We start from the raw sequence: 18,886 nt of genomic DNA on the forward strand, positions 1-18,886 counted from the left end.
AGTAACCATTGATGTTTCCTAAGCCTTTAGAAAGTATAAAAGTTAAATTTCAAATTCTAATGTCCCCTGTCTAATGTTATAAATGTACATCAGACAAAAATAGGAAAATTTAACAAATGTTTATGTTACGAGAAGCTAGTATATAAGCATGTTCCCCAAAAAAATGAGAAAATATAGAGAAATTACATCTCACCAGTGACTGCGATGCAGTTTACTCCACTGCTTCTGACATTATCAAACACAGTGAAGAGAGTGAAATTGTATCTGGTTCCACTGGTCAAATTTAACACTCTGTATTCCTTTTCAGAATTACTAATATTGATCTTGCTCCCATTAAACGCAAGAATGTATTTGTCGATGTTGGGGACTGTTTTCCATCCCAGAGTTATGCTGGTCTCATTTTGATGCACCACAGTCACATTATTAACACTTTGTGGAGCTAAAGATAACAGAGGAAAGCGGTTTTGATAAACAAACAAACAAAAAAACACACACACAAAAAAAACAACAACTCTCCATCAGCTAAAGTTTCAAGTACTAATGAGCTGGTCCATCCTGGTTTATCTGTCTATGTTAGAGAAAATATATCTTACCAGTGACTGCGATGCAGTTTACTCCACTGCTTCTGACATTTCCAAACACAGTGAAGAGAGTGAAAGTGTATCTGGTTCCACTGGTCAAATTTAACACTCTGTATTCTTTTTCAGAATTACTAATGCTGATCTCTCTTTCATTAAACCCAAGTAGATAACTGTCACTGTTGGAGACTGTTTTCCATTGCAGATTTATGCTGGTCTCATTTTGACCAACGGCCTCGAATTCTTCAGCATTACGAGGAGCTAGAATAGAAAAACACACACAAAAGAAACTAAAACAATGTTCCCAACAACATCTTGCATTTTGTGTAGGTTTTAATTAGACTGAATGTTTTGTTCAGTGCTCACTAACCTGTCACAGCACTGAACCTGTATCCACTGCTGTTGAGTCCATCAGACATGGTGAAGAGAGTGAATGTGTAGTTTGTCCCAGCAGTCAGAGAAGTGACCACATGTACTATGGGTCCTTCTTCAGTTTTATTAATCTTTTTTATTATATTACCATATTGCAGGAAGTATGTTGGGATGTTGTTAACCTTGTTCCAGGTCAGAGTTATACTGTTCTCATTTTGTGTGGTCACATCCACTCTGTCAACATTATCTGGAGCTGAAAAAGAAAAGACACACAGTGGTTGTAGTTCAAAAAAAGTTTAAAAAAGAACAAGAACTGAAGCACTGACTATAATGCTTTCACTCCTTTTTTGTTACATTGTCAGGAGCTGTGATGATTTGAGAGTGGTGTTCACCTTTTACCACAATAAAAACCCAGAATGACATTCACTTCAGTTTTACCGATCACCAACAAAAGTCTAGTATAGTGTTTCATTCTTACGGGCTTTTGCTGTTGTAGATGTAGTTGTTTGTTCTGTTGAAGTCTGTGGAGTGGGATTTGTTTGAGCCAGTGGAGTAAATGTTTGTGTTGTTTGAGTTAGTGGAGAGGTTTTTTGTGTTGTACCTGTCAGCAGATTGGTTCTTAGTCTTGTGCTTGTTTCTGTTTTTGCTGTACTTTTCTGTCCTGCTGTCACTGTCGTCGTCACTGTTGATGTGATTGTTGTATTGGAGTCAGTTGTGCCCTAAAAGCAGAAAAAGAGTGAAAAATACAGAATCTAAAATCTGTGAAAAAAAATCACCATTGAATACCCAGTTAACACGAGTCTGTGGCAGAGTCACAGAGCGATGTTTGCTGCTTTTAATTTCACATCTACATTATATCACAAACATTATGTGAACAGTAATACTTCGAGATATCCTCTGAGCTTTCTGCTTTATAAGAACAAAAACTTTCACTAAAAAAAAAAAAAAATAAATGTGCAGGAAACAAATAAGTCAGTGTCAAATTATTTTAGCATTTTATGTGTCAGCTTCTACAACTAGCAACATCTATAACATAAAAATCACAGAGCTGGCAAAAAATCTATTAATTAAGTGTTTGCTTTTACTAAAAATGCAAATCATATGTATTATTATATTGTATATTATAGCTACAGTTACTTACATTTACTGGCCTATGAAATATCTAACACATTTCTCCTCGGACACACTCTTTAAAATTCCACATCTGATTTGATTCAATCATTAAGTCTGTATCGTGTAAGTGTTTAAGATATTGTTGAATTTTCTTCTTTCATCCTCTTTTTGTTCTCAGAGGAAACAGATCGGTGTCGCAAAGAAGGAATAAATTCATGTTTCAAAATCTGGAAAAGTCCAGAATTTTCATGCCATTTAACAAGATTTTGTTGTTCTTGTATTTCTGTACAAACCAGTATTTCACAAAACATAACTATAGTGTTTTAAATACATAATGAAGCATGTCATGCATTTAGGCTTCACTGTGGTTTTGACTGCACTGCTTCCTTTTGTCGAGGGTAACCTACACTGAGCTTCACTATCTGATCACCATCAAAGTGAAAGGTAAAAAAAAACTTACCCAGAGTAGACTCAGGAAGACACAGAGCAACAAGTGGTCTGAGATAAGGGATAAAAGCTTCATCGTCTTCAGGACTCCTAACTGGCACACATACTTTGAACTTGTTCAATTCCTTTGTTTTCCCCGGATAACCTTGTAGCTGCTATTTTCAGCACCTCTGCTGGTATGTTGACAAAAACCACACTTAAGCTTGGCAAAGAATTTCTCTGACATGCACTATGATAACTTTAATTCAAAGTTGTTGACTTTTAATTCTTAGCTACATCCTCCTCTCGTAACCTCTGGTCCCTTTTCATATTGGCAAATGACTAAGTAAATAACTGCTTCTCCTTTCTGGCCTTGTACAACTACAGAGACCTTTGCCCCGCCTGTTACTTCCTTATTAACGGTCATGCTGTGCTGCTTGTCAAAGGTACGTCAATCAAGAGCATTTGCCTCTCTTACATGTTTATTGGAGGTAATTGCTGCATATCAGCTGCTATTTATCTGTTCATGCTTGTGGCCGCTTGTGTGCCTTTATTATGGGCAAATAAAAGATGAGACGTTTTTGTTTATGATCACAGGTAAAGTTGTGAACTGCTACTTTGAATAAATAATATTTGTGTTGTTTTATTTTAAGAATTTCCAGTCTTTTTAAGGTTTTAAGTAAAATCACTGTTTAGGTTCCTCCGCTGATTGCTTTCACAGCAGAGTGGATCTCCTTCTTGTGTCTTAGCACTGTCTCAGAAAGTTGTGATATTTATAGCTTCCTTGTGGTTGATCTCAATAAGGAACTGCGAACAGAAACTTACCCTCATACTGTTAACTGCGCACAAAGTCACAACAGTCTTTATGGTGTCATATTTTGAGTAGCGCTCAATAAAAGTGCTGATATTTCAAAGAAAATTGTTGTCCACTGTGGAAACATGATGGGGAAGTTAGGATTCATAAATGATAATAGTTTTCCTCTGTCATGATCCTGGGTCCTTTTGACCCAGCGTTTTGTGTTTTCTCTTCGCGATTTTGGTTCTGTTCTTCCTCTGGTTAGTGTTTACTCTGTTCTGCCCGTGTGTTCCTGTATCTAGTCCGCGTTTCTTAGTTTGTGTCCTTTCATGTGTAAGTTCCTGTTTTATTGTGAAGGTCTGTGTCTTATGTGAGTGTTTTCAGTTTGCCTCCCTAGTCTCGTCATGTTAATTACTCCCAGCTGTGTCCCCACCTGTATGTAATCCCCCTGTGTTCTCTGAGTGTATTTAAGTTGTGTCTTCTGTCATAGTAGTTGCTGGTTCGTCTGTGTTGTTTCCCCTCGGTCTCCCTGTATGTATTTCCCCGGACCTCCCTGCACCGTCATTCTTGGTTTGTGTTGTTAGTTTACCCAGTTTAGGTTTCAGTTTCATGTTCCTAGCGCCTTTGTTGTTTGCATTTTTGTTGTTAATAAACACTCACCTGCACCAGAGCTGCCGCCTTTTGGTCCTATATATATTCCACACGGCTTGCCCCCGCAAACCGTGACAGAACGAACCAGCCACCATGGACCCAGCGGCAGTAAATCCGTCCGAGGAGCTCCAGGACGACATCACATACAATGTGGAGATCCTTCTCAGCCTATGGCTGGAACATCCCCCGGAAGAGCTTCGCCGCGCAGCAGAAGACCGGCTGCAACGGCTCTTTTCCGGCCTGCCATGGCTATTGGACTTGCTTCCTCCGACCATGCAGGCTTTTCTCCGGCTCACACCGCACCTTCTCTCAGCCACTCCTGCCTCGCTGCCCGACTCGCCGGATGTGATCTTGCCCGGCCCGTCGGAGCCGTCTGCGGGGAGGAGATGCCGATCGCGCCGCAAGCGCGCCACCCCACAGCTGGACGTTCGGACTTCTAATTCGCCGGCTGTGGTGAGTGAGGACTGTTTTCCATTTGCGGACTGTATGACTGTTCATTCAGGGGCGGTGTTCTGTGCGGCAGATGACTTTGTGAACAGCATATCACCTCCCCCGCAGCCACTCTCAGCCCAGTTAGCTCCCGCGCAGCCACTCTCAGCCCAGTTAGCTCCCCCGCAGCCAGTGCCACCCTCAGCTCAGTCTCCAGTGCCACCCTCAGCTCAGTCTCCAGTGCCACCCTCAGTTCAGTCTCCAGTGCCACCCTCAGTTCAGTCTCCAGTGCCACCCTCAGCTCAGTCTCCAGTGCCACCCTCAGCTCAGTCTCCAGTGCCACCCTCAGCTCAGTCTCCAGTGCCGCCTGTAGCGCAGGCCCCAGTAGCTCCAGTGCCGCCTGTAGCGCAGGCCCCAGTAGCTTCAGTGCCGCCTGTAGCGCAGGCCCCAGTAGCTCCAGTGCCGCCTGTAGCGCAGGCCCCAGTAGCTCCAGTGCCGCCTGTAGCGCAGGCCCCAGTAGCTCCAGTGCCGCCTGTAGCACAGGCCCCAGTAGCTCCAGTGCCGCCTGTAGCGCAGGCCCCAGTAGCTCCAGTGCCCCCGCTACCCGTAACTCTGGCTCCAGTAATAGTGGTCTCACATACTCACTCCATGCAGGGAGAAAGTATAATTTTACCTCAAGGTGCTTTTTGTAGTTCAGCCGCCTTTGGCACAGTTTGCCACTCCAGGGCTTCCCCAGAGGCTAGGTCCCAGTCCTCAGCTGATTCTGGACCCCTGGAGTTTAAGCAGCCACCCGAGGGACCGCTCCGGCCTTCGTCTCTTGTCTCCGCTGGAGGGTCCGACGGACCGCTCCGGCCTTTGTTTCCTGTTTCCGCTGGAGGGTCCGAGGGACCGCTCCGGCCTTTGTCTCCTGTTTCAGCTGGGGGGCCCGAGGAGCCCGTCCAGCAGCCTTCCTCGTCAGCTGGTGGTTCCGGAGAACCACACCAGCCTCATGCCTCGTCGGCTGGAGGGTCCGAGGGGCCCGTTCAGCCTCCTGTCTCCGCTGGAGGGTCCGAGGGGCCCGTTCAGCAACCTTCCTCGTCAGCTGGGGGTTCAGGAGAACCGCACCAGCACCATGCCACATCAGCTGGAGGGCCCGAGGAGCCCATCCAGCCACCATCTGCTACGCCAGCTCCAGCCTGTGCTTCGTCAGCTGCAGCTCCAGCCTGTGCTTCGTCAGCTGCAGCTCCAGCCTGTGCTTCGTCTGCTGCAGCCTCAGAGCCTTCGTCAGCTGCAGCTCCAGCCTGTGCTTCGTCAGCTGCAGCCTCAGAGCCTTCGTCAGCTGCAGCCTCAGAGCCTTCGTCTGCTGCAGCCTCAGAGCCTTCGTCTGCTGCAGCCTCATCGCCAGCTGCAGCCTCATCGCCAGCTGCAGCCTCATCGCCAGCTGCAGCCTCATCGCCAGCTGCAGCCTCGTCTGGTCCGGCTTCATCCGAGTCTTCATCCTCGTCTGGTCCGGCCTCTGCCTGTGCTTCTGTTACGCCTGGTCCAGCCTCTGCCTGTGCTTCTGTTACGCCTGGTCCTGCCTCTGCTTCAGCGTCGCCTGGTCCTGTGCCCTCCAAGCCTCGGCCGGTGCGCCTGACACTTGGGCGCCGCCGCTGCCTTCCGCGCGGCCAGCCCCCTGATCGCCATCGCCTGAGTGGCCGCCGTTGCCTTCCGCACGGCCGGCCCCCGGACTGCCATCGCCTGAGTGGCCGCCGTTGCCTTCCGCACGGCCGGCCCCCGGACCGCCATCGCCTGAGTGGCCGCCGCTGCCTTCCGCACGGCCGGCCCCCGGACCGCCATCGCCTGAGTGGCCGCCGCTGCCTTCCGCACGGCCGGCCCCCGGACCGCCATCGCCTGAGTGGCCGTCGTTGCCGTCCGCACGGCCGGCCTCCCGAACTGTATCCACGTCGCCGCCGTTGCCGTCCGCACGGTCGGCCCCCCGAACTGTTTTGGACTCCTGTGCTGTCGGCCCCCTGGCCGGCCCCCCGAACTGTTTTGGACTCCTGTGCTGTCGGCCCCCTGAACTCTTCTGTTTTGGACTCTGTTTTTTTTCCTGTGTTTTGGTGTGCTTCGTTTCTTTTGGTTTTGGGCTCGTTTTTTGTTTTTGTCTTTTGGCCTTCTGGTGCTCCGGTTTTGTTTTGCTTCGAGCCCTCCTTCCTGGGCCCCCGCCGCCCGCCCTGGTCGGGTTGTTTTCTGTTTTTTCTGGCTGTTTTGTTTCTTGTTGGGCTGTCTGGAGCCAGCCTTTGAGGGGGGGGGGGGGGGGGGGGGGTACTGTCATGATCCTGGGTCCTTTTGACCCAGCGTTTTGTGTTTTCTCTTCGCGATTTTGGTTCTGTTCTTCCTCTGGTTAGTGTTTACTCTGTTCTGCCCGTGTGTTCCTGTATCTAGTCCGCGTTTCTTAGTTTGTGTCCTTTCATGTGTAAGTTCCTGTTTTATTGTGAAGGTCTGTGTCTTATGTGAGTGTTTTCAGTTTGCCTCCCTAGTCTCGTCATGTTAATTACTCCCAGCTGTGTCCCCACCTGTATGTAATCCCCCTGTGTTCTCTGAGTGTATTTAAGTTGTGTCTTCTGTCATAGTAGTTGCTGGTTCGTCTGTGTTGTTTCCCCTCGGTCTCCCTGTATGTATTTCCCCGGACCTCCCTGCACCGTCATTCTTGGTTTGTGTTGTTAGTTTACCCAGTTTAGGTTTCAGTTTCATGTTCCTAGCGCCTTTGTTGTTTGCATTTTTGTTGTTAATAAACACTCACCTGCACCAGAGCTGCCGCCTTTTGGTCCTATATATATTCCACACGGCTTGCCCCCGCAAACCGTGACATCCTCATCTGTTAATATGGAGTCATTTCAATTTTTGAGCTTCCGTGTTATACTGAGGATAAAGATAGCTCTTTTTAAACAAGTGCATACATTGACTATTGATAGACAAATAACAGTATTTTATGACAAGGGGAGCCATCTGCACAATCATTCGCATGTTTTTAAGACTTGTGAAAGTTGGGTTGGGTGTCCAGGTAAGGGAGCAACCTTTTATGGGTGCAGCTTGTCTCAGACCCAGACCACTTTGTCTTGTCCCCTTTCTGTGTGTGTCAGTTGTAATTAACTCCGAGCAAGCCTATATGGGGATCTGCAAGTTGGGACTGTAGAATATTTAGCTGATTTAGAGTTTAGAAATGTGTTAAAATATAATGTAGAACTGTTGTAGAGACACTGACACTGCCCTCACTATAATAAAGGCTGATTGTAGGAGTAGATTGTAGACCTCCCCCACTGAGTGGAAATTCCCCAGAGGAAGTTTTAGGGTGGGGGTCTCAACATTTGTAACTATGGTCTGGAAGTGAGAGGGGTTTTATGACCTCTAGGGAGTCACCTACACCCACAGTGTTTTAACGGTCATGCACACACATCCACACGCACACTCACTCATGTGCACACACATACACACAGGTATGCGCACACACCCACAAGGAGCAACAGGACAATTGACCTACTGTATGCTAATGTGAGAGATGCATACAGAGCCACCCCCCTCCCCCCACTAGGGAAGTCAGACCACAACCTGGTTTACCTACAGCCACAATACACACCCCTCGTCCAAAGGCAGCCTGTCACAACGCGCTCCATCCGGAGATGGACCCCAGAAAAGGAGGATGCTCTGAGGGACTGTTATGACACCACAGACTGGGATGTGCTCCTGAGCCCACATGGTGAGGACATAGAGGGGGCGACACACTGTCTTACAGACTACCTCAACTTTTGTGTGGACACGGTCGCCCCTGCTAAGACGGTACGGTGTTATCCTAATAACAAACCGTGGGTAACACAGGAAGTCAAAGCTGTCCTCAACATGAAGAAGAAGGCTTTCAGGAGCAAAGTGAAGGAGGAGATGAAAGCAGCACAGCGGGAGGTGAAACGCTGCCTGAGGGAAGCAAAGGACACCTACAGGAGGAAGGTGGAGCAGAAGTTGGAGAGGAACAATATGAGGGAGGTCTGGAATGGTGTGAAAACCATCACAGGCCACAACACCAAGAAAAGCACAGTGGGGGGGACTGTGGAGAAGGCAAACGAACTCAACAACTTCTTCAACAGGTTTGACCAGCCCACAACCCCCCCACCCTCACCCTCACCTTCACTACAGAGTCCAATCCCCACTCTCCTACCTCCCTCGCTTCCCCCCCTTCCTGACACCATGACACCCCCCTCCTCCAATCCCTCTCTCAGCAGCAAGACATCTCCCCCCCTCCCCTCCTCCCAAACATCTCCCTGTGTCACAGTGGATCAGGTCAGGAGACAACTGAGGAAGCTTCGCCCCAGAAAGGCAGCAGGCCCAGACAAGGTGTGTCCTAGGATGCTAAAGGCGTGTGCTGCTGAACTTGGGGAGCCGCTACAACGAGTCTTCAACCTCAGTCTGCGACTGGGGAGAGTGCCCGCCCTATGGAAGACATCCTGCATCGTCCCGGTCCCCAAAAAGAACCGGCCCAATGAGCTGAATGACTTCCAACCAGTGGCACTGACGTCACATCTTATGAAGACTCTAGAGCGGCTCTTCCTCAACCTCCTCCGACCACAGGTACAACATGCCCAGGACCCACTACAGTTTGCATACAAGGCGGGTGTCGGAGTGGAGGATGCCATCCTGTACCTCCTACACAGAGCCCACTCACACCTGGATGGGGGAAAAGGCACGGTCAGGATCCTGTTTCTTGACTTTTCCAGTGCCTTTAATACCATCCGGCCCTGTATGCTTCAGGAAAAACTGAACAGGATGCAGGTGGACCCCTGCCTGGTCGCTTGGATCTCCGACTACCTCACCGACAGACCACAGTACGTCAGGCTGAAGGACATCACGTCTGACACAGTGGTCAGCAGCACAGGAGCACCACAGGGAACTGTGCTGCCCCCTCTTCTCTTCACCCTGTACACCTCTGACTTCTGCTACAACTCTGAATTATGCCACATTCAGAAGTTTGCAGACGACACAGCCATCATGGGGTGTATCTGGGATGATCAGGAAGAGGAGTACAGAAGTCTGGTGAGGAACTTTGTCGCATGGAGTCACACAAACCACCTGCAACTCAACACCTCAAAGACTAAGGAACTGGTTGTGGACTTCGGGAGGTCTAGAGCAGGTCCACTGCCGGTTCAGATAGAGGGGGAGGAGGTGGAGGTGGTCAACAAGTACAAGTACCTCGGGCTGTGGGTGGACAATAAACTGGACTGGTCATGCAACACAGAGCACCTGTATAAAAAAGCCCAAAGCCGACTGTACTTCCTCAGGAGGCTGAGGTCTTTTAACATCTGCAGGAAGCTCCTGAGGATGTTTTACCAGTCGGTGGTTGCTGGAGTACTTTTCTATGCTGTGGTGTGCTGGGGGAGCAGCACAGCAAAGAAGGACTCATCCAGGCTGGAGAAACTGATCAGGAGGGCTAGCTCTGTGGTCGGCATGAAGCTGGACACTCTGCTGACAGTGGCAGAGAAAAGGACATTAAAGAAACTGATGGACATTATGGACAATGCCAGGCATCCTCTGCACACGGCCATTAACAACCAGAAGAGTCTGTTCAGTGACAGGTTGCTTCTCCCAAAGACAAGAACTAACAGACTTAAAAACTCCTTTGTCCCACACGCCATCAGACTGTTTAACTCCTCTCTGGAGGGGAGAGGGAGGGGAAACAGGAGGACAAAGGAGGGGGGAACAACTAAGCTGTAGTGCCTCTTCACCTCACTGTGCAATACCTTTTGTGCAATACTTTTGTAAATAGTCAACAGTGCAATAGACCTCAATACTTGAAATGTGCAATTCACTTGTATTTTTATTTTTTATTCCTATTTATTCTATTTATCCCCTTCGTATATTTTATTTATATTGTCTCTGTATTTATATATATGTGTGTGTGTGTGTGTGTGTGTGTGTGTATATATATATATATATATATATATATATATATATATATATATATATATATATATATATATATATATATATAATATTCTGTAACTCTATACACAGCAAATTCAAAAGTGTTAAATGTTTTGGTGTTAATAGTCTTCTTGCAAAAGTAGAGTTAATTTTACCCTAAGCAGAGTCACATTCTTTTAATGTAACTCTGAGGTGTAAAATGATAGTAGTTAAAATCGAGTGTTAAAAATGAGTGTTTCTCTGTCAAATCTGGAGGTGTTACAATGGAAACATTAACTCTTGACCTCTTAACTCTGAACTCCTAGAAGGGCTATGACACCAACAGAGTAAATTCACAGACTCCGCCCCCAGCACGGCTCCAATCGAAGCTGAAGTGAAGCCGTTTCAGAACTTTTTGCTCTACATATTTGAGTTGTTTGCCATGCTTGGTAAGTCATTTTTTCAAAGATTGTTTCAATTATTATTATGAGCTTTTACTTCTGTGGCTCTTTGGAGTTGAGACAAAGCTGTGTGAAAGGCATTAGCCATGTTGCTCGGTGATAGCATAATATTCTGTTTTAGCTAGCTGAAAGGTATTGTTTGCAGGCAAATACCACAGCCTTGAAAAAAAGCTTGCATGTGAATTTTCAGTCAAACTTTTGGTCAAATACACCTAAAACAATGTCTAGAATGTGAAATGTTGGTATAATGGTGCTACTTGAAGCCTGAAAACGATCGCCCATAAAAATAAAAAAAAACGAGCAAACAGCAGTAGCAGACGTCCTGACTGGATTCTACGTTAGCATAGATCCCTCCAGAGTTTTGTGCACACGGTTTAGGTAAAAATGAAAAAGGTTGAGGTTTTACATTTAGTTCAGTATTACCTGTTGCCTGTGTCTTTGTCTTTTGGGAAAATACTTTACACAAGTAATGGCTCAAAGAGGATTCCTTTTTTTTTTTTTTTTTTTTTTTTTACTGTGCTGCAATTGTTTACTGGATTATTAGTGCCATTAATTAGTGTCAACTAATTTTTATTCAATCTCCACACAGGATATGCTTGTGAAGATGGAATATGGGGGAGAGCAGAAGTGCGTTGAAGTTCCACTGTCATGGTTCGTTGTGTGGCAGGCAGGAGAAGGACCCAAGATGCAGACTCACAGACACGGGGATAAACTTAAAGAACACAGCTTTAATGCTGGCACGGCAGAACGTAGGAAATACAAAACTAAACTGGGAAAACTAAATACAAAGCTCGCCAAGAAACACAGGGAGGAACACACACAACATGAGGGAGAACGCGACGCCGAACAGAGGGAGACGCAGACAGAAATACACAGAGGGTTAACGAGGAAAGAGGGCACACACGGGGAACACAGGTGACACTGATAATCATAACGAGACAGGGCGGGGTGAACTGAACATGACATGTACAGGCGTGAGAGTCACAAAGTAAACAGGAAGTGCACAGAGGTTCAGACAGGAGGAGAGAGAGCACGGGGAAAACACCTAGGGAACAACACAACAGGGCAACTCAGGAAACATGGCCTAAATAAGGAACGAAATACAAAAATACAAGGAAACTAAGAACACTGGGCCAACATGGCCCAGGACCATGACATCACCCCCCCCTTAAGGGCTGGCTCCCGACAGCCCAAACCCGAGAAACAAAACAAAAACAGAAAACAACCCACCCAGGGCGGGAGGCGGGGGACCAGGACGGAGGGACCAGAACGGGAAACAAAAACAAACAACAGAAGACACAGGAGCACATGACCACAGTCCAAATAAAGTTCAGGGGGCCGACCCAGAGCCCACAGGCACAAGAGTTCACGGGACACACGGTCGGGGGGCCGACCAGGCGGGTGGCACAAGTGACAGAGCTGGTCCGGAGGCCGGCCGTGCGGAAGGCAGCGGCGAAGGAGACGACGGCGCAGTTCAGGGGGCCGGCCGCGCGGAAGGCAGCGGCGGCGGCGAGGGAGACGACGGCGCAGTTCAGGGGGCCGGCCGCGCGGAAGGCAGCGGCGGCGGCGAGGGAGACGACGGAGCAGTTCAGGGGGCCGGCCGCGCGGAAGGCAGCGGCGGCTCTCCAGTGTCAGGCGTGCTGGCCATGGCCCGGTGGGCACAGGACCAGACGAAGCACAGGCTGAAGACGCTGAGGCTGGACCAGACGAAGCACAGGCTGAAGACGCTGAGGCTGGACCAGACGAAGCACAGGCTGAAGACGCTGAGGCTGGGCCAGACGAAGCACAGGCTGAAGACGCTGAGGCTGGGCCAGACGAAGCACAGGCTGAAGACGCTGAGGCTGGGCCAGATGAGGACGAAGACTCTGAGGCTGGGCCAGACGAGGACGAAGACTCTGAGGCTGGGCCAGACGAGGACGAAGACTCTGAGGCTGGGCCAGACGAGGACGAAGACTCTGAGGCTGGAGCAGACGAAGCACAGGCCGGAGCTGGACCGGGAGGAGCAGAAGCCAAAACTGGACCAGGCGTAGCAGAAGCACAGGCGGATGCGGCCGGCCCAGGCGTAGCAGAAGCACAGGCGGATGCGGCCGGCCCAGGCGTAGCAGAAGCACAGGCGGATGCAGCCGGACCAGGCGATGACGAGGCGGTCGCAGGTGGCGGCTGGACAGGCTCCTCGGGCCCTCCAGTTGATGCGGCGTGAGGCTGAACGGGCCCCTCGGACCCTCCAGCGGAGGCGTGAGGCTGAACTGGCCCCTCGGACCCTCCAGCGGAGACAGGAGGCTGAACGGGCCCCTCGGACCCTCCAGCGGAGACAGGAGGCTGAACGGGCCCCTCGGACCCTCCAGCGGAGACAGGAGGCTGAACGGGCCCCTCGGACCCTCCAGCGGAGACAGGAGGCTGAACGGGCCCCTCGGACCCTCCAGCGGAGACAGGAGGCTGAATGTTAAGTTGACCAGCGGACCGTACTGCTATCGGGGACTGGGCTACTGGAGCTACTGGGGCCTGCGCTACAGGCGGCACTGGAGCTACTGGGGCCTGCGCTACAGGCGGCACTGGAGCTACTGGGGCCTGCGCTACAGGCGGCACTGGAGCTACTGGGGCCTGCGCTACAGGCGGCACTGGGGACTGAACTGGGGGTGACACTGGAGCTACTAGGGACTGAACTGGGGGTGACACTGGAGCTACTGGAGACTGAACTGGGGGTGACACTGGAGACCCAGGTGACACTGGTGTACTGGGGTGAAGGCAGCGAGGATGCAGTCTCTCTCTTAAGAGAGGATCGAATGATTTAGCGATAAATCTTGACGGGAAAAGATGCCGATGCTGAGAATACCAGGCAGCGGGGGCTTCCAGGAGGGTAGCTGACTGAACTGAGGGTGGCTGCGAGGGAGCTGACTGAACTGAGGGTGGCTGCGAGGGAGCTAACTGAACTGAGGGTGGCTGCGAGGGAGCTAACTGAACTGAGGGTGGCTGCGAGGGAGCTAACTGAACTGAGGGTGGCTGCGAGGGAGCTAACTGAACTGAGGGTGGCTGCGAGGGAGCTAACTGAACTGAGGGTGGCTGCGAGGGAGCTAACTGAACTGAGGGTGGCTGCGAGGGAGCTAACTGAACTGAGTGTGTCTGCGGGGCGGCTAACTGGGCTGCTGGTGGCTGCACCGGCGATAAGCAGCTCGCGTCGACATCCGCCACACAAAACACAGCCCCTGAGCGGTCACTATGTCTGGAAAAGACACAGAGTCCCCACTCACCACAGCAGGTGAATTAGAAGTCCGAATGTCCGGCTGTGGGGTGGTGCGACGGCGGCGTGAACGCCGTTTTCTCCGGGATGGTGGAGGAGCTGAGCCGGGCCGCGAATCCTCCAGCGGACCGGACTGAACGTCCTCCGACTCTTCCCACCGGAGAGGCAGTTCCGGGCGGATGCCCATGGTGGACACGAGGAAGTCCCGGATGCGGGGGTGTAGCGCGCCGAATAACCAGGGGAGTCCGGACACCATCCGCTGTAGACGGCTGGCTAAGATCTCCCGGTATCCTCCCCTTGGCAGCGTCAACCACTTCTGACAGTCATATACCACCGTGTGGATTAGATCCTCACGGAGCTCAGCGGAGGGGTTGTGAATCGCTGGGTCCATGTCGAGTTCGCGTTCTTCTGTCATGGTTCGTTGTGTGGCAGGCAGGAGAAGGACCCAAGATGCAGACTCACAGACACGGGGATAAACTTAAAGAACACAGCTTTAATGCTGGCACGGCAGAACGTAGGAAATACAAAACTAAACTGGGAAAACTAAATACAAAGCTCGCCAAGAAACACAGGGAGGAACACACACAACATGAGGGAGAACGCGACGCCGAACAGAGGGAGACGCAGACAGAAATACACAGAGGGTTAACGAGGAAAGAGGGCACACACGGGGAACACAGGTGACACTGATAATCATAACGAGACAGGGCGGGGTGAACTGAACATGACATGTACAGGCGTGAGAGTCACAAAGTAAACAGGAAGTGCACAGAGGTTCAGACAGGAGGAGAGAGAGCACGGGGAAAACACCTAGGGAACAACACAACAGGGCAACTCAGGAAACATGGCCTAAATAAGGAACGAAATACAAAAATACAAGGAAACTAAGAACACTGGGCCAACATGGCCCAGGACCATGACATCCACAAAGGGATGAATGAAGGACATGCATATTGTATTGAAGAAATAAGTGATGAGAATGCTGTTATTTGTATTTACCAGCTCACCTATGTCAGACCTTTTGATAAACAAAACTCTAATGAAAGTGAGAACATGTATACTGTTACATCTTTCAGAAAATGTTTTGAAATTGTGGTGCACAGTTCAGAATAAATGTTTTTCAAAAACCATTGCATCTTTTTAGTAAATGTTTATTTCCAAAAGAAATTTCTAGAAGTTCAGAACGGTGAAATTCCCGCTTTTTAGAATGAATTAGAAGATAACTCTTACGTAGTTAAACTAAAATACTCTTTGAGAGTTAATATATAAACTCTTAACACCAAGTGTTAAATTATCAACTCCAGACAGATTTGGTGTTTAACACTAAATCAGAGTTAACGTACCAACTCTCCAAAAAGAGTTAAATTAACACTCTCTGGTGTGGACCCATATAGACACTTTAATAGTGTTGAAATCAAATCCGACAGTGTTAATTTGGACATGCTGGATTTGCTGTGTAACTTCTGTCGGTGCTGTGCTTTTTTGGAAATCGAATTTCCCAGAGGAACCCACCCGAGGGATTAATAAAGTTCTATCTAATCTAATCGAATCTAATCTACACTCACTCACAAGCACTCACATAGACACAGACACAGAGTTTCCAGCACACCGTGGGGGTTTTATGATGGGGACAGCCTCTATAAAGCTGGCTGTAACTAACAAAGGGGTGAAGATTTGGAGAGGGACACCGGCCTCGTCTTCCCTTCTAGAAGTGCATGCTTAAATGAAGATGAATAAAGATTTTGTGAAAATGACTACTGAGTCCGGTGCCATCTCTGAACGCTCGAGGAATGAAAAGAACCAGGGTAAAACTGATTTCGCAACAGGACATACCACAACTCCGGATCATTGGAGGGGGGGGGGGTTAACTCTTTTATGCATGCTTGTGGGCTGATCAGCCATTTTTTAAGTTACCCCTTTGTCTCGATTAGGTAGGCCAGTTTGTTTGTGTTAGTAGTACTGTTTTTTGCTAGCTTTTGAGTAGAGTTCTATGATTTTGACCTCTTTTATCGGCCCAAGATTGAGATTTTTCTATCCAATTTAACCAACTTAGTTTTGGTGTTAACCCTTTAAAACCGGTCGGAGCGGGCACGCTCTGTTTTGCGTAACTATTTTTAAATCGCGGTAGCACTGCAACCACATAAGCCAGCGCAATAATTTTTTTTGCATATGAAACCGGAGGAGTTGTACTTACTAGTGATGTGACGTCCTGTATCGAGGCTTCAAAGCTTGTGTCGAGTAATTGAGGGGGCATTTCCGCGATGCGCGTATCGAGGTTTGCTTCATTTATGGGAGGAGCTGAAAATGATGACGTCCAAAGCCTCGCTGCCCGGCTGTACCACGTGAAGACAGACGAGACAGTTTGGAGAGAGTTTGGAGGTTTATGACAGTGAGGAGAGAAAGCCAGGAGAGAATGGAGCCAGCTAAGAAGAGGAGGATGTCCTCCCCTGTGTGGGAACATTGGGATTTTATTCCTCCCAACAAGGTATGCAAATTTCTACAGAAGATGTATTTTCACAATACTGTTGGTGCAATACAATTTATGTTAAGCGGCTTTACTTTTGTACAAGGTGAAGTGTTTGCTATGTGCCAGGGAGCTGGGGCCCGTTCTTCGTACCTCGCTAAGTAAGTTAGCTGGATTTGATTGTTGACGATTTCGCGTGATCTTGGATCATTCGGTTCCCCGAAGCTCATCCGGGACTTGCTGTCATAGCAACAGAGCCATAAGCGTAAACCTGCTCGGGAGCAGGTTTACTTTACGCAGGTATGTCCGCTTCATTTATACGAAAGCAACAGCGATATTCCACCACTGTTTCACGATAAATAAATAACATCAATGTAACTGAAGATAATGCAGCACTTGATCCTTTTATTGATTTCACACAGATACATACAGGTCATTTCCTAAAAAAGGGAAATGTACTATTAACATTCTATTACATGTATGTGATTATTACAGATGTAATTCATATTTCAGAGTAGTAATTGTAAATTACTTCGTGTAATCAAGATGAGAGACCACGGCTATAAAAGCGAAGGTGGATTTGGGAAGCCTGTCGCAGCCATGTCCTGTCCGTTTACGCGAGCCACCCATTGCGGAAGGTGCAAGATTGATAAGGAGAGTTTTCAGAATTCAGCGTATATTGCGGGGCAGACAGGATCCTTTAGCTCAGCGCGACAGTGTGCTCATTGAGAGATATCGATTTTCCCGTGAGGGTATTATTTACTTAACCAACTTGTTGACGAGGGGGTGCTGTCATGGTCTACGGTGGGTGGCTGGAGTTTCCATTAGGCTCCTGAACTGACCTGGGATCCGCCCCTGGGCAGGGCCAACTCCAGCTCCTGCACACCTGGAGCCTATTGCAGGCTATCAAGCCAGAGGGATTTAAACCACACATCGATGTTCACTCACTGCCAGTTCGTCATCAACCCATGTTGGTAACAGGTCTTGTGTTTCAAGTTCTCGCTGTGATTCATCTTACTAACTAAGACTCTTTTGTGCTACAGTCGCTGTACCCACCCTGGCTCACTCCACCTCCGGACTCGGAATACCTAATGATCATTTTGGAAATCCCTCTGTGCCTCACCTGCCTGCCCTCCTGCCATCACACTCCATCTGGAGCCCCGGATCTCAGGTCAGCCTTTCCACGCCACTCAGCCTCCCCTGGATCTTCATCATCCCCCTCTCAAACACTCCAGGTCCCTAACTGCAAAGTAAGAATTGCTGCTCTTATACTGGCCACTTCTGAGCTGCCTTCACTACCTGCCTAACTTCTATATCCTCTCCCCTCAGTGTGACTGTTCCCCACTCAGCTCCGTTCCACTTCTCAGGCCTCGTTCCCTCGCCCTAGCCACGTTCCCCTGGGCACGCCACACCAAGGCTCCACGTCTCGTCATTTTCTGTCTTTGCCACGTTTCCCTTTTTTTGTTCCCCTTGCACTTAACCGTAATAAACTATTAAATCATCTACCGTCTCCGCTCTGGGTTTCTGCACCTGGGTCCTATTCAGTACCGGCCATCCGTCGCCGTGACAGTACGAACTGGCCAACAAATGGACTCAGCAGACCCAGTACGTGCAGCAGTCTCCAAGCAGGGAGCCATTTTAGGGGCTCATGAGCAAGCGTTGCAGGTTCTCGACACCCGGTGTCAAGCCATAGGCGAGACCCAGGCTAGGATCTTAGCTTCCCTGCAGGAGATTCAGTCGGCTCTTTCCCCTCCTCCAGGCCCATCCTCCGCGTCCCCTGCGCCCGTGGCAGAACCTCCCCAGTCCTCCCCAGCTCCGACCCCTTCGGGCTCCGTGTTTCGCGATGCTGCATTCCCAGAACCCGAGCCGTACTCTGGGGAGCGGGGCCGCTGTACGGCCTTTCTACTGAAATGTTCTCTCGCGTTCACGCATTCACCCCGTTCATTTACTAGCGAATCAGCTCGGGTAGCATATCTGGTGGCTAAGCTACAGGGCAAGGCGCTGTTATGGGCCGAGGCGTACCTGTCGGCTCACCCGCTCCCAACCTGCTCGTTTGATGATTTTCTGTGCGAGTTTAAAAAGACCTTTACTCACCCAGTATCGGAGGGTAGTTCTGATGAAAGGTTGCTCGGGTTGCAACAGGGGAGCCGGAGTGTCGCGGAGTTCATTATCGACTTCCGTACTGCAGCCGCCGAGGCCAATTGGCCCGATCATGCCCTTCGGGGAGTGTTCCGTCGCGCCTTAAACGACGAGCTCAAAGACCAGCTCGCTTCCCGCGATGAGCCCAAATCCTTTGAAGACTTGGTCTCCCTTTCCCTTCGGATAGATAATCGCCTGAGGGAAAGGGAGACAGAAAAGAACCAGAAACATCGTAAACCTGCGCCTCGTACGTTTTCACTTCCTCCACCGTCACGTCCGGTGTCAACATCCGCTCCCGTTTCCGTGGAA

The 18,886-nt window shown here is 49.4% G+C and overlaps 1 protein-coding gene across 1 annotated transcript in view; it reads right to left on the reverse strand.

Annotated features, from left to right (window-relative positions):
- Positions 1-2,586, reverse strand: part of LOC146626563 (receptor-type tyrosine-protein phosphatase H-like) — a 447,591-nt gene extending 445,005 nt beyond the window's left edge. Inside the window, exons 1-5 of the mRNA XM_085361332.1 lie at positions 2,524-2,586; positions 1,552-1,669; positions 949-1,203; positions 594-839; positions 194-439 (exon numbers count right to left, since the gene is read on the reverse strand). Of these exons, the coding sequence (XP_085217458.1) occupies positions 194-439; positions 594-839; positions 949-1,203; positions 1,552-1,669; positions 2,524-2,586 (928 nt within the window). The remainder of the gene's footprint in view (positions 1-193; positions 440-593; positions 840-948; positions 1,204-1,551; positions 1,670-2,523) is intronic.
- Positions 2,587-18,886: the final 16,300 nt, after the last annotated feature.

This window comes from Diplotaxodon limnothrissa, linkage group LG8 (assembly GCF_057381915.1).
Source record: "Diplotaxodon limnothrissa isolate DT_005_m linkage group LG8, D_limnothrissa_male_GT1.1, whole genome shotgun sequence".
Classification (NCBI taxonomy): Eukaryota; Metazoa; Chordata; class Actinopteri; order Cichliformes; family Cichlidae; genus Diplotaxodon; species Diplotaxodon limnothrissa.